This window comes from Pimephales promelas, chromosome 17 (genome assembly GCF_988280905.1).
Source record: "Pimephales promelas chromosome 17, fPimPro1.hap1.1, whole genome shotgun sequence".
Taxonomy (NCBI): Eukaryota; Metazoa; Chordata; class Actinopteri; order Cypriniformes; family Leuciscidae; genus Pimephales; species Pimephales promelas.
Window position 1 is genome coordinate 14,933,384 of NC_142785.1, and position 12,314 is coordinate 14,945,697.

Below are 12,314 nucleotides of genomic sequence, written 5' to 3' on the forward strand. Positions count from 1 at the left end.
AAATCTAGCATTTCGAGATTAAAGTCGAAATGTTTCGAGATTAAAGTCGGAATGTTTCGAGATTAAAGTCGGAATGTTTCGAGATTAAAGTCGAAATGTTTCGTGATTAAAGTCGAAATGTTTCGTGATTAAAGTCGAAACATTGTGCATTCATAACAGTGCGCGTCCACTGGCTCAGAGCGCGCGCGTGTGCGTGTGAAGTCGAACTGCCATGGATAAACACAAAATAGTACCTTTTTACTTTTATCTGAATTACCAGCCCGTTCTCATCCTTTAACGTCATATAGAACGCTATATGCAAAAACGGCGCTATACTACGCACATGGCTCCCTTTATCGTTAATATAACACGCGAACCCAAGACGTTATAAATCCTTTAGCGTGAATATGACACGTACACCCTACCCCACACCTAAACTTAGCCCTCACAGCACGTGTTATATTAACGATAACGGGTGCCATGTGCGTAGTATAGCGCCGTTTTGTCACTAGCGTTCTATATGACGTTAAAGGATGAGAATGCGTTGGAATTACTTATCTTACTTTATCGTTATAAAATATAATACGCCGGAATAGACTTTAGCCTATAGGAAAACCAACACGGAAAACACTTTTCAGACTGGATGGAGAAATCCAGCTTTATGAATGAATGAATGAATAGGGCATTTATATAGCGCTTTCATATATGCCTACACTCAAAGTGCTTTACAATCATATCAGAGAATCTCTCCTCAACCATAAGTGGTTATTAAATCTTAGGAAATCACAGGATCCGGCCAAATGATTGGATACAGAATGATGCACTTAAAATGTATCCAGGGTGTATTTACGTTGAAGAGGGAGACCGAACAGTTACTGTTGTGTTCTCGACCCAGATAGTGTTGACTAGACGAGCACGAAAACACCTCAGAAACACTGCCACTAGCACGTGTGACGTGTGTAGAATTTTGTTGAAAGCCCAGATAAAAGTAAAAAGCTACTATTTTGGGTTTATCCATGGCAGTTCGACTTCACACACACACACACACGCGCGCGCGCTCTGAGCCAGTGGACGCGCACTGTTATGAATGCACAATGTTTCGACTTTAATCTCGAAACATTTCGACTTTAATCTCGAAACATTTCGACTTTAATCTCGAAACATTCCGACTTTAATCTCGAAACATTCCGACTTTAATCTCGAAACATTTCGACTTTAATCTCGAAATGCTAGATTTTTTTTTGTTTTTTTACAGATTTTTTTTTTTTACAGATTTTTTTTTTTTACAGATTTTTTTTTTTTTCTACAGATTTTTTATTTATTTTTTTAGGTTGCGGTTCAGGGCTTCCGTAGATGTGCTTTACGTTTTACTTTTTACATTATAAATTTATGAAGCCACTGTAAACTTGATTGGTACGTAATATATTGTTATTCATTGCCCGGCCAAGAAAAAAAGTCGCTGTTTAGATTACTGTCAAGATCCATCAGTCTCAAATTGTGAAAGAAAGGTTAAGAGTGAGAATAACGAATCATTTTGACACATGAATTGGCACTTCTAGTCTAGATCTTAAATTCACTGAAAGTCTTTGGGTTGTGCTGGAGGAGACTTTATAGAGTGCTGGACTCTTGCATTGTCAATACAAGATCTTGACCAAAAATTGAGGCACCTCTTCATAGAAATAACATCACAACAGTCAAGCTCTTTGAGGCCTAAATAAAATAGAGAGCTTTCCAGTCGTATTTATGACTTTGTAGTGGTGTTCATGTGCATTCAACTCGTAAATACAATCTTGTTCGACATGACTTGACAAATGTACCATTTGTCTACTATAAAATTGGTATACTTGTTATACTTTTCAGAAAACCAATACTTTTTGGAAGAAAGTTTAGATGCTTTAATATGTGGTAACAGCTCTGATGCTGGGTAAGTGTGTTTTCATTCCTATTTAGCGGTAATTGAAAATGCTTGTAATTTAATATAGGCTGTCTATAATATCAAGTGCTTTCATTCATGTCTGATAGCAAATTGTAATGCCACATAAAGGCAATACAGATTTATGTTTGACAAGATAAAGATGAATGACATTTGTTGTCTGATGTTTTCATAGGAAGTGCCCTGAAGGATACACTTGTATGAAGGCTGGACGAAACCCAAATTATGGCTACACCAGCTATGACAACTTTGGCTGGGCCTTTCTTGCCCTCTTCAGAGTCATGACTCAGGACTATTGGGAGAATCTCTTCCAGTTGGTCCGTTAACCACAGTAGTTGTTTTTATGTCTGTTCATCTGTTGGAATACAGTAGCGTAAGCGAATTAAATTCCATCTTTTCTATCTGATTTAGACCCTTCGTGCTGCTGGGAAGACCTACATGATCTTCTTTGTGGTGGTCATCTTCCTGGGCTCTTTCTACCTCATCAATCTGATCTTGGCTGTGGTTGCGATGGCATATGATGAGCAGAATGCGGCCACCTTGGCTGAGGCCATTGAGAAAGAAGAGAAGTTTCAAAGATTGCTAGAGCAGCTCAGGAACCAAGAGGTCAGGTGACTACCATAATGATTTCACATTCAAATATGGTTACATTCTTTAAAATGAACAGATTCAGTTGCTAATGTGTAATGCATATCAAAACTTGTTGATGCACGTCATATTGATACATATCACACTGATATGTTGTTATATAGTGGTTTATTGATATCACAAATTACAGGAAGGCAGTAAAGCATCTTTGGCCAGTCAGACAACTCAAAGTCGAGGGTCAAACAGGACAGGTTCCCTGCACAGTCTTGACGGCGATGATGCCATAAAGGACTGTAATGGCCGGATTGTGCCTCGCCTCGTCATCAACAGAGTCTCCTCTGACAGAGAGGTGAAGGAAAGCTTTCAGATCAGGAGTATTTAAAAAATATGTTTACAATTTTACATTGTAAAAATAATACTTTTTATTCCATTACAATTTCAAGTAGACTTAAAAGTACAAAATACTCAAGCTGCACGATTAATCGCTAACAGATCTCACCCATGCCACCTGTGTCTATTAAACCTTTGGAAAAATCACACCAGAACATTCAAACTTTTCAACCACACTGTATTGTTATTTCTATGTTGCCAATATTCCAGTGGTGGAATGTAACGAAGTACAATTACTTTGTTACTTTACTTAAGTACATTTTTCACGTATCTTTACCTAAGTAGAATAAATAGTGCATACGTTTTACTTTTACTTCATTACATTTTGCAGCAATTATTATACTTTCTACTGCACTACATTTCTACAACTTTTGTTACATTTTCATTACATTTTCTTATGAGTTTTTCCCCTGCCAAAACGTAATCTGACCATCCGTCCGTTGCACGTTTGTCTCACCAGTGACGTTTGGTTGATAGATATATCAACCCGGTCACACTAAATGTGTCTCGCACGCAGTGCGTTTATCGTGCAATTTATACGCGAAAATTTGTTTTTACGTGCATAGGAAACACACCGTGTGTAATATACGTTTGGTTGGGATTATGGCAAGCCAAGAGGTTCAGAATTACATTATAAATGAATCGCGTTTACTACCAAACATAGTTATTAACATATAGTAAGGATGAGAATGATGTGTACTATTGCCTAATTGCAAGCTTGTTTCAGAAATGGTGACGACAATTTTTTTCCATCATTATTGAACATCATTATAGGAGTATTAGGTTGAATGAGTTAGAATTAAATGTTTTATTAATCATTAGAAAATAGACATTAAGAGAATAAATTGTTATGCAAGTACTTTTACTTTTAATACTTAAAGTACATTTAAAATCAGGTACCTTTTACTTTTTACTTAAATATGGTTGTCATTTTGTTACTTCTACTTTTACTAAAGTAAATGTTTATCTGGTTATTTATACTTTTACTTAAGTACTGAGATTCAGTACTTCCTCCACCACTGCAATATTCTTATCATCACAGGAGTCCTGAGATAAAAGTTTATAGTTCGGATAACAACACTGATGTCTACAGAGGTGATTAAAATAGTGCAAATTAACTTTTAAAAGGAACTTGGCACTTCAGAAAACAGTTATACCAGGTGGCAACAATTGACTGTTAATAAATGTATCATTCATTCAAAAAAGATTCCTTCAAAAACGCTGATTTATCCAGTAATGAAGTATTTATGAGTGAGTCATTGAATCATTTGTTTAAACCGAGTTTTTTTAAAAAAAACAATTCAGTTTAATTAACATTTTGTCAGAACCTCTAGTAAATTACGTTATTTTGTTTAGTTGCTTGTTCCAAATCTTGGGAAAATCGCGGTCTCTGTATGACGCACAAAAGGTTCTCAATTTATCCAGAATCATGCAGCTTTACAAAGTACAAGTCTCATATAACTTAAATTGTTTCTCATTTATTTAAAAATTAATATAGTATTTTGTGACTGAAAAAATCAGGCTGAATAAATGATGACAGAACCGGGTCAAATCTCTTCACTCTAGATTGTTGAAAAAGCTTTTATTTGACATCTGTTTTGACATGCATACTGTTTCATTTATCCTCCAGTTATCACAAGAGAAATTCACAAGTGATCCGCCTGAAGAGGATGACAAGTCCATGAGCTCCAAACACAGCATGGATTACCTGGACCAGCCTAAGCTCTCCAAGAGAACAGCTAGTGCCGTCAGTGTGCTCACTGCCACGATGGAGGGTACTAGCTTGAAGAAACTCCTTGAGAGTTTATTAACTGCCAATTAAAAGGATGTTTCGTCGGATACCTCATTAAGGAGCTATTGCCACTGAGGAGCATGTATAGAAGCCTTTAGAATTTTTTTATTTATTGTGCTTCTCCAGATGTCAGGGCTTTATGTTGAACATCAAGTGGTGTCCCAACACAGTACCAAAATGGTTTGTTATGCAAAAGTAAAGAAAATTGTGCTTTCAATTTATTATTATTACCATCATTGCACAGGCTCAGCAAATTAATACATTTATAACCATGTAATACAGTATGGTTTGCAAGACATTCTGTAATGATCTGGTTAAACATCAAAGACATGCTAAAAAGCACAGGCATTTTCTAGGGGCTTCATTTATGAAATGTTGCGTGAACACTGTCCTACTTTTGATTTTTCGATTATTTCTCCAATGTGCGTATGTGTGATTCAGAGAAAGAACGTACACACAAAAACATGCGAATGCCTCTCTTAAAGTTGCAGTCCATTGTCGCCATCTCTGTTCAAAATCTGCAATTGCAGTCATTCGCGGAATTATCAACTTAACGTGAGTTGTTCTTCGACACCCTCGACACGACAAAGCGCGGATGAACACAATGTTTGAGGAGACTGTGATTGTCAGTCACCCCGCCGGTGTGGATACTGGCATTCAGAATCACCGATTATTCGTTTTGGAATTATGACCAACATAATTTTCACTGGAAAATGCCATCTGAACAAGTAAGCAACATCCATTTTTGTTCTGGTTCTGACATTGCAGTAAATTGTGCTGATTAAATCTAAAAATCGCTTATGATATCACGCAAAACCAAATTATACTTTGTTTTCAAATTGTTAATGTTAACAACGTCAGCATTGCGTGAGTGACTACATGTAATGTCCTTCGTTTTCGCATGGGTCCGATTGCAGTCTCTTTTTTAACCGTAAGTTAGTGACTCACTCACTGCATTTTACAGCGGGTGAATCTATTGTCACTGGTGATTGTCGTTTGAACCTTTCTGGATCCGCCATCAAATTGATCTCAACCTCCAACATCCTCACACGCAATATAGCCTACTAGCCGAGACTCCTTCTTTATGTGTACAGATGTGGCGTAATGAAGCAAAGACACACTTGAATCTCCCGGGGAAATCCACCAGTACCACTGGAATTAAAAACATCATTACAAGCTTACTGTTTTGAATCGAGCGAAGGCAAGCAGATAATTTTGAACACTGTTTGGTTATGTATTATCTCAAAAATGTGTTTTGGATAATATTTACCCCCAAAAAAGCTGTGGAGCTGTAAAGATGTGAATCCATACACTTTTTATAAATGAGGCTCTATGTTCTTGAATTTTAATATAAAGTAAAATTGTCTAGATTAGTGTGCCATGGTGTGACAGAATTGTTTTAGTGTGTCTATTGTCTGGAGCTAGACATTTTTACCAAGCAAAGGTCACATTATGTGTAGAGAAAAAACCTGTTAACTTAATCAGAGTGGTGCTAATCTTTGGGCTATTTCAGAGCCATGGACTGACTTAAGACTGGCAGAGCTTGTTGCTGTCAATCTTCTGGTGTTCATTCATTGCTCTTAATGCTATTACCACTCACTGTAGATGAAAAAAAAAAAACATTTTCAATATCTTTTCCTATGTTTCTTTGTCTCACCAGATTTGGAAGATGCTCAAAGGCCTTGTCCCCCGGGCTGGTATAAATTCGCTGATATTTTCCTTAAATGGGACTGCTGGGCCCCCTGGGTCATCTTTAAGAATTGGGTTCATTTTGTAGTGATGGACCCATTTGTTGATCTAGGTATCACCATCTGCATTGTGCTCAACACACTTTTCATGGCCATGGAGCACTACCCCATGAGTACGGATTTCGAACATGTTCTCTCAGTGGGCAACTTGGTAAGTGTTACATCAATACTTCTGGATTATTGTCAAAACTCTGTACTTGATAATCTATACTGTATGTCAGATGGAGCATATATCATAACGCATACCTGTGTTTTGGATGCTGGTCCCTATGCTGATGTCCCTATACCAGTCATCTTAACTAGCTTAACCAGGGCCATGCTGGTTGACCAGCATTTTTTGCAACTCAAACTCGCATGGAACCTTCAATCAATAAGATCAGAATCACTGTGAACAGAAACTGTAATAGGTTGAATGTGTGTATCTTCCCTTTCTGGCCTTTCTGAGAACTCAGACATCTTTGCACAGCTCTACACAAAAGCTTTCCTATTTTAGTGAAGTCATTTAAATGTAGGCTTTAGCATCAGGACAAAGCGATTGTTAAAGGAGTAGTTCACTTTAAAAAAAACTTTTGCTGATAATTTACTCACCCCTGTGTCATCCAAGATGTCCACGTCTTTCTTTCTTCAGTCGAAAAGAAATGAAGGTTTGATGAAAATATTCCAGGATTTTCTCCATAAAATGGACTTCATTGGGAACCAAACGGTCCAAATGAGAGTTTCAGTGCAGATTCAAAGGGCTTTAAACGACACCAGACAATGAATAAAGGTCTTATCTAGTAAAACGATCGGTCATTTAAAAAATAAATACAAAAAGTTAAAGTTTTATAAGCTCAAATGATCGCCTTGCTCTGTTCTTTGATGAGCGTTTGTGACTCTCCTACTGTATGAACTAATCTTTTTTCGAGTCATGACTAGAAGAGCCCTAGATAAGACCCTTATTCATCGTCTGGTGTTGTTTAAAGCCCTTTGAATCTGCACTGAAACTCTCATTTGGACCTTGAACCGTTTGGTTTCCAATGAAGTGCATTATATGGAGAAAAATCCTGGAATGTTTTCATCAAAAACCTTTTCATCAAATTTCTTTTCAACTGAAGAAAGAAAGACGTGGACATCTTGGATGACTTGGGGGTGAGTAAATTATCTGCAAAAGTTTTTTTTTAAAAGTGAACTACTCCTTTAATATCAGCAAAGCATGATTATCAGGTCATTAATTTTGGTTATTAATAGTATTAAAGTGATCCTCTGCCCCAAAATGAAAATTCTCTCATCATTTACTCACCCTCATTTCATCCCATTGTTGACAGTTTGGCTAAAGTGATTGCTTGTTTAAAAAGTTTAAAATAGTACTGTTTTCACACTCATTTTGTTGCATGGGGTTGATTAAATGATAACTTTTAATTTGTGGGTGGAGTATCCCTTTAAAGGTACACTATGTAACTTTTTTGTTCAAAATGTATTTGCTAATACATGTAGCTAATTTGATGAGCGACTCCATCATGAATCTATTTTCTAAAAAACGTGTTTTTGTCTTATCCTGAATGACTACTGTACGCCTATAATAAGTGTTTATATTCAAACTATTTTAGAGCGAGTGGGACAACAACCGTAGAACCTGCGTGACTCTTCATTAGGGTTGGGTATCGTTTGAATTTGAACGATTCTGATTCCGATTCCTTGTTTCGATTCCGGTTCCTTCCGATTCTTTTAAGAGGCAGGGTCAAAAAAGTTTAGCTAACCATGCTAACCAACGGTCTTTCTGAAGGAAATACTCCTTTCTGAAGGAAATACTCCTTCTGTCACAAATATTCCTTTTGTCACAAATTTTGCATTTTGCCGAGATTTCGTTATTTTTAGAAAAGTGAAGCCACACTTTGGACCGCTGACGTAAGGTACTCATGTTCGACTCGCGTGGTTATGCCAACACTTCCGGTAGACGCTTCTTCGTTGGTGTTGTTCAGCGGTTTCTTCTTCAGCTCGGCGGACTGTGAATATCGAAACTAGGAATCGAAATTTGAACTTTTGAACGATTCCGGGAAAAACGAAAAGTTAGTCCCGGTTCCAATCGATACTCGATTCTCGATACCCAACCCTACTCTTCATATACATGTAGTTTTGTTTATTAACTGCTAGAGTACCAAAAGCTACATAGTGTACCTTAAAATTGGCCATTTATGTTTCCATTCTTATCTCACAGAAGCTTAAACCTTATTCTTTAAGGTATTTACAGGAATCTTCACAGCTGAAATGGTGTTCAAGCTTATTGCTTTGGACCCCTACTACTATTTCCAGGTGGGCTGGAACATTTTTGACAGCATCATTGTCACACTCAGTCTGGTAGAGTTGGGACTGGCCAATGTTCAGGGATTGTCCGTTCTTAGGTCCTTCCGTTTGGTAAGTCTGAATCTCAACCCCTCGATCTGTTACATTATTTTATGGTTCGTGTGATTGATATCCTATTTAACCTGTTACAATTTTTGAAATACTCTATGGTGTGTGGTTTAACTTTGTATGTAATTGTGTCTCTATGTGAATGTTTGTGCCCATCTCTGACGGATGTGCTGGAAGTAGCTACGTGTCTTCAAACTCGCTAAATCTTGGCCCACCCTTAGCATGCTGATCAAGATCATCGGCAACTCAGTCGGTGCCCTGGGGAACCTAACGCTTGTCCTGGCCATCATCGTCTTCATCTTCGCCGTGGTGGGCATGCAGCTCTTTGGCAAGAGTTACAAGGACTGTGTTTGTAAGATCTCTCATGACTGCGAGCTTCCCCGCTGGCACATGAACGACTTCTTCCACTCTTTTCTCATCGTCTTCCGGATCTTGTGTGGAGAGTGGATCGAGACCATGTGGGACTGCATGGAGGTGGCGGGAGCAAACATGTGTTTGATCGTCTTCATGATGGTCATGGTCATTGGAAACCTTGTGGTAAGTCAAGCGGAGATTGTGCAAACATGATAAGGATCAAGTCTGACAGTGAACTTTGCTGATTTGGCGAATCATCATTTAGAAGTGTTCTGTAAAATGGCAGCAGTGTATCTCTGACATTGCATATGCAAGAAAGCTTTCACTACAGCACTGCTCTAATATGCTACTGTACTATTTTCCTTTGCACTGAGAGGGAACATCAGTATTATTATTATTATTATTACATCTGCTGCCACTGCTAAGCTGTTAATCTTTATAACTGTTAGCCAGAAGCTGTCCTGATCTGAAGCTTTAGCATAGCAACCAAGCCAAACCCAAAGGATTTTCAGCACAGCTGATGGCAGGCCAGCTGTTGTTGACATTCAGGTGGTACATCAGTTGGCATCTGATTCCTCTGTGTAACCAGGTGTTAATAAGTCATAACATTTCAACTTTCATATGTAGGGCATACAACCATAGTGTACAACCATTTGCTGAATTTCAATGGGAAAAAATCACAAATATCTCTTAAAGGGATACTCCACCAAAAATGAAAATTCTGTCATCATTTACTCACCCTCAAGTTGTTGCAAACCTGTATGAGTTTATTCTTCTGCTGAACACAAATGAAGATATTTTGATGGCACCATTGACTTCCATAGTAGAAAAAAAATACTATGGAAATCAATGGTGCCCCACAACTGTTTGGTTCCAATCGTTCTTCAAAATATCTTGCTTTGTTTTTCAGCAGAAGAAAGAAACTCATACAGGTTTGCAGGGTAGAGTATCCCTTTAAATGAGAAATAAATGCTGAAATTCAGATTTATTTAAGGATATTATTAATATTTTCTTACTTAGCAAAAAAAAGAAAAGAAAATATTTTCTTACCTACTATTTTTATCTTGTTTTCCAGTACAAATACATAAATTCAGAGACATTTACTTGAGAATATGCCTTAAGATCTGACAAAATGCTTTAAACAAGAAAAAAAAAATTCTGTCTATGGAAAAGGAAACATAATCTTGTTTTATAAGTTTTTTTTTCTTACCCTACTGACATTTTTTTCTTGTTTTAAGCATAAACTCACTTTAATTTTATACATTTTGCATCTCAAGGAAAATGTATCTTGATTTAAGAATGTTTAGATATTGTACCGGTAAACCAGACAAAAATACTAAGGCCCCGTCCACACTACTGCGTTTTCGTTTAAAAACGGATAATTAAAACGAATACGATCTCCGTCCACACCAGCATTTTATCTGCGTATTAGAATTCATCTCCGTCCACATTAAAACGACTGAAAACGCGGATCACGTGACTATTCACCAACACTGAGCATGCGCGTGCCGGTGTAAACGGTGACTGACGAATCAGGGAAGGACACGTCCTGACTGATGATACCCAATCATAGAGCTGTGCGTGAGCCTCTGCGTCATCGTTTCTTAAGTCCTCCGTTTTGTCCCGTCTTCACTAAAACGCCCTTCGGAGCTGCAGCGTTTGAACATTTTAGGTCTTCGTTTTTTTCCATTTTAATCTGGACGGGAGGTGCAAACGTAGCAGCACTCAATCCCATAATGCACCACAGCTGATTCATCCATCCATTTTCCAAACCGCTGCTCCAATGTGGATACAACGGTATATGTTACAGGAATACATTCCTTTTTAATTGATTAAAAACGTGTTTTATTAAGGCAAGCTATTTTCCAATTTTTTATGTTCGTCCTTTGCAAACGTTGCATGAGATGTGTTTAAATGGAACTCCCTTAGACCTTGATCACTTGGAATCCGCAATGGTGCTTATTTACAGCAACCCCAACCCTCACACACACACAAACGAAAATGATAACAATACAGTAAACTACTCCAATATCGTACACTACTACAGTTGTGTGGAGTGGACAAAATTAAGCACGATTCCTATGATGTCAAAGTCGTGTTGCATTGTTTTCTATGTATCTGCCTGTACAAATTGAGTTTACTCGCTCCTTTTGTCAAAATCGAGGGGTTGAGGGGATGTCCAAAGTAAACTTCAAAATTTGGCAGGGATTCCCCCAAGGGGAAGTGCTTACGGAAGTTTGCACGTGTATGTCTAAAAGTGGAGGTAAATGCAGCCCTAAACAGAGTTCAAGATAAGTCTTCTCATTATTAATGAAGCTGCCAGTTTACAAAGTTTCAAATGATTATTAAACAGAATTACAGCAAGCACAAACTATGCGAAAGCGCAGCCCTTCCAGTGCACTCAGTGTCTGAATCAGCTCTTTCATTTTCATTCACTCCTTCAAGTGGACTATATTAATAGAGTGATGAAATATTGAATGAGTGTATATGGGGATGATTTTGAACACAGATTCAGACTGTGAGCATTAATTACAAAATTAATGACATGAACAGATGAACAAAATGCAATGTTACACATTCATGTTGACGTCACTGTATGGTACATTTTAAACTGTATCCGCATACATAGTACATTCTCAAAAAGCGATACATACTAAATAGCTAATCTGCCTGATTGCTTGTGTCGTCGCAAAATGTAAGCTATATTATCACTTAGCTCTACATTTAGATAATACTTATTCATTTAACAGACACTTTTATTCCCAATAATGTACAATCATAAAGCAACAAAATCCAACAAAAGGGCAACAACAGACTAAGTGCTGAGATAATTCTCACTTAGTTTAGCACAGTGCATGCTGCAAGGATTTTTTTAAGGTGAAGGTACAGTAGTGTGTTCGTTTTACTGGGTCAAGTGTTCACGAAAGAGATGCTTTAGCAGTTTCTTGAAAATGGCTAAGGACACCGCTGATCTGGTGGAAGTAGGTAATTGTAAAGCAGGTTTGAATCAATGTATGTTGTGAAAAGCTCTATACAAATAAATTCGACTTGACTTGGTTTAAAGTGAAAACTAGCCTGCTAACTTCATGTGTTGTTACAGAGCAAGGAGATGCAGATGAGCTGCTAGCAGCTGTGCACATAA

General features: G+C 37.6%; 1 protein-coding gene across 1 annotated transcript in view; it reads left to right on the forward strand.

The window, feature by feature from the left end:
• Positions 1 to 12,314, forward strand: part of scn4aa (sodium channel, voltage-gated, type IV, alpha, a) — a 41,735-nt gene that overhangs the window by 10,144 nt on the left and 19,277 nt on the right. The window contains exons 7-14 of the mRNA XM_089121966.1: positions 1,840 to 1,903; positions 2,088 to 2,229; positions 2,324 to 2,518; positions 2,691 to 2,849; positions 4,521 to 4,665; positions 6,343 to 6,581; positions 8,648 to 8,821; positions 8,999 to 9,355. Of these exons, the coding sequence (XP_088978092.1) occupies positions 1,840 to 1,903; positions 2,088 to 2,229; positions 2,324 to 2,518; positions 2,691 to 2,849; positions 4,521 to 4,665; positions 6,343 to 6,581; positions 8,648 to 8,821; positions 8,999 to 9,355 (1,475 nt within the window). The remainder of the gene's footprint in view (positions 1 to 1,839; positions 1,904 to 2,087; positions 2,230 to 2,323; positions 2,519 to 2,690; positions 2,850 to 4,520; positions 4,666 to 6,342; positions 6,582 to 8,647; positions 8,822 to 8,998; positions 9,356 to 12,314) is intronic.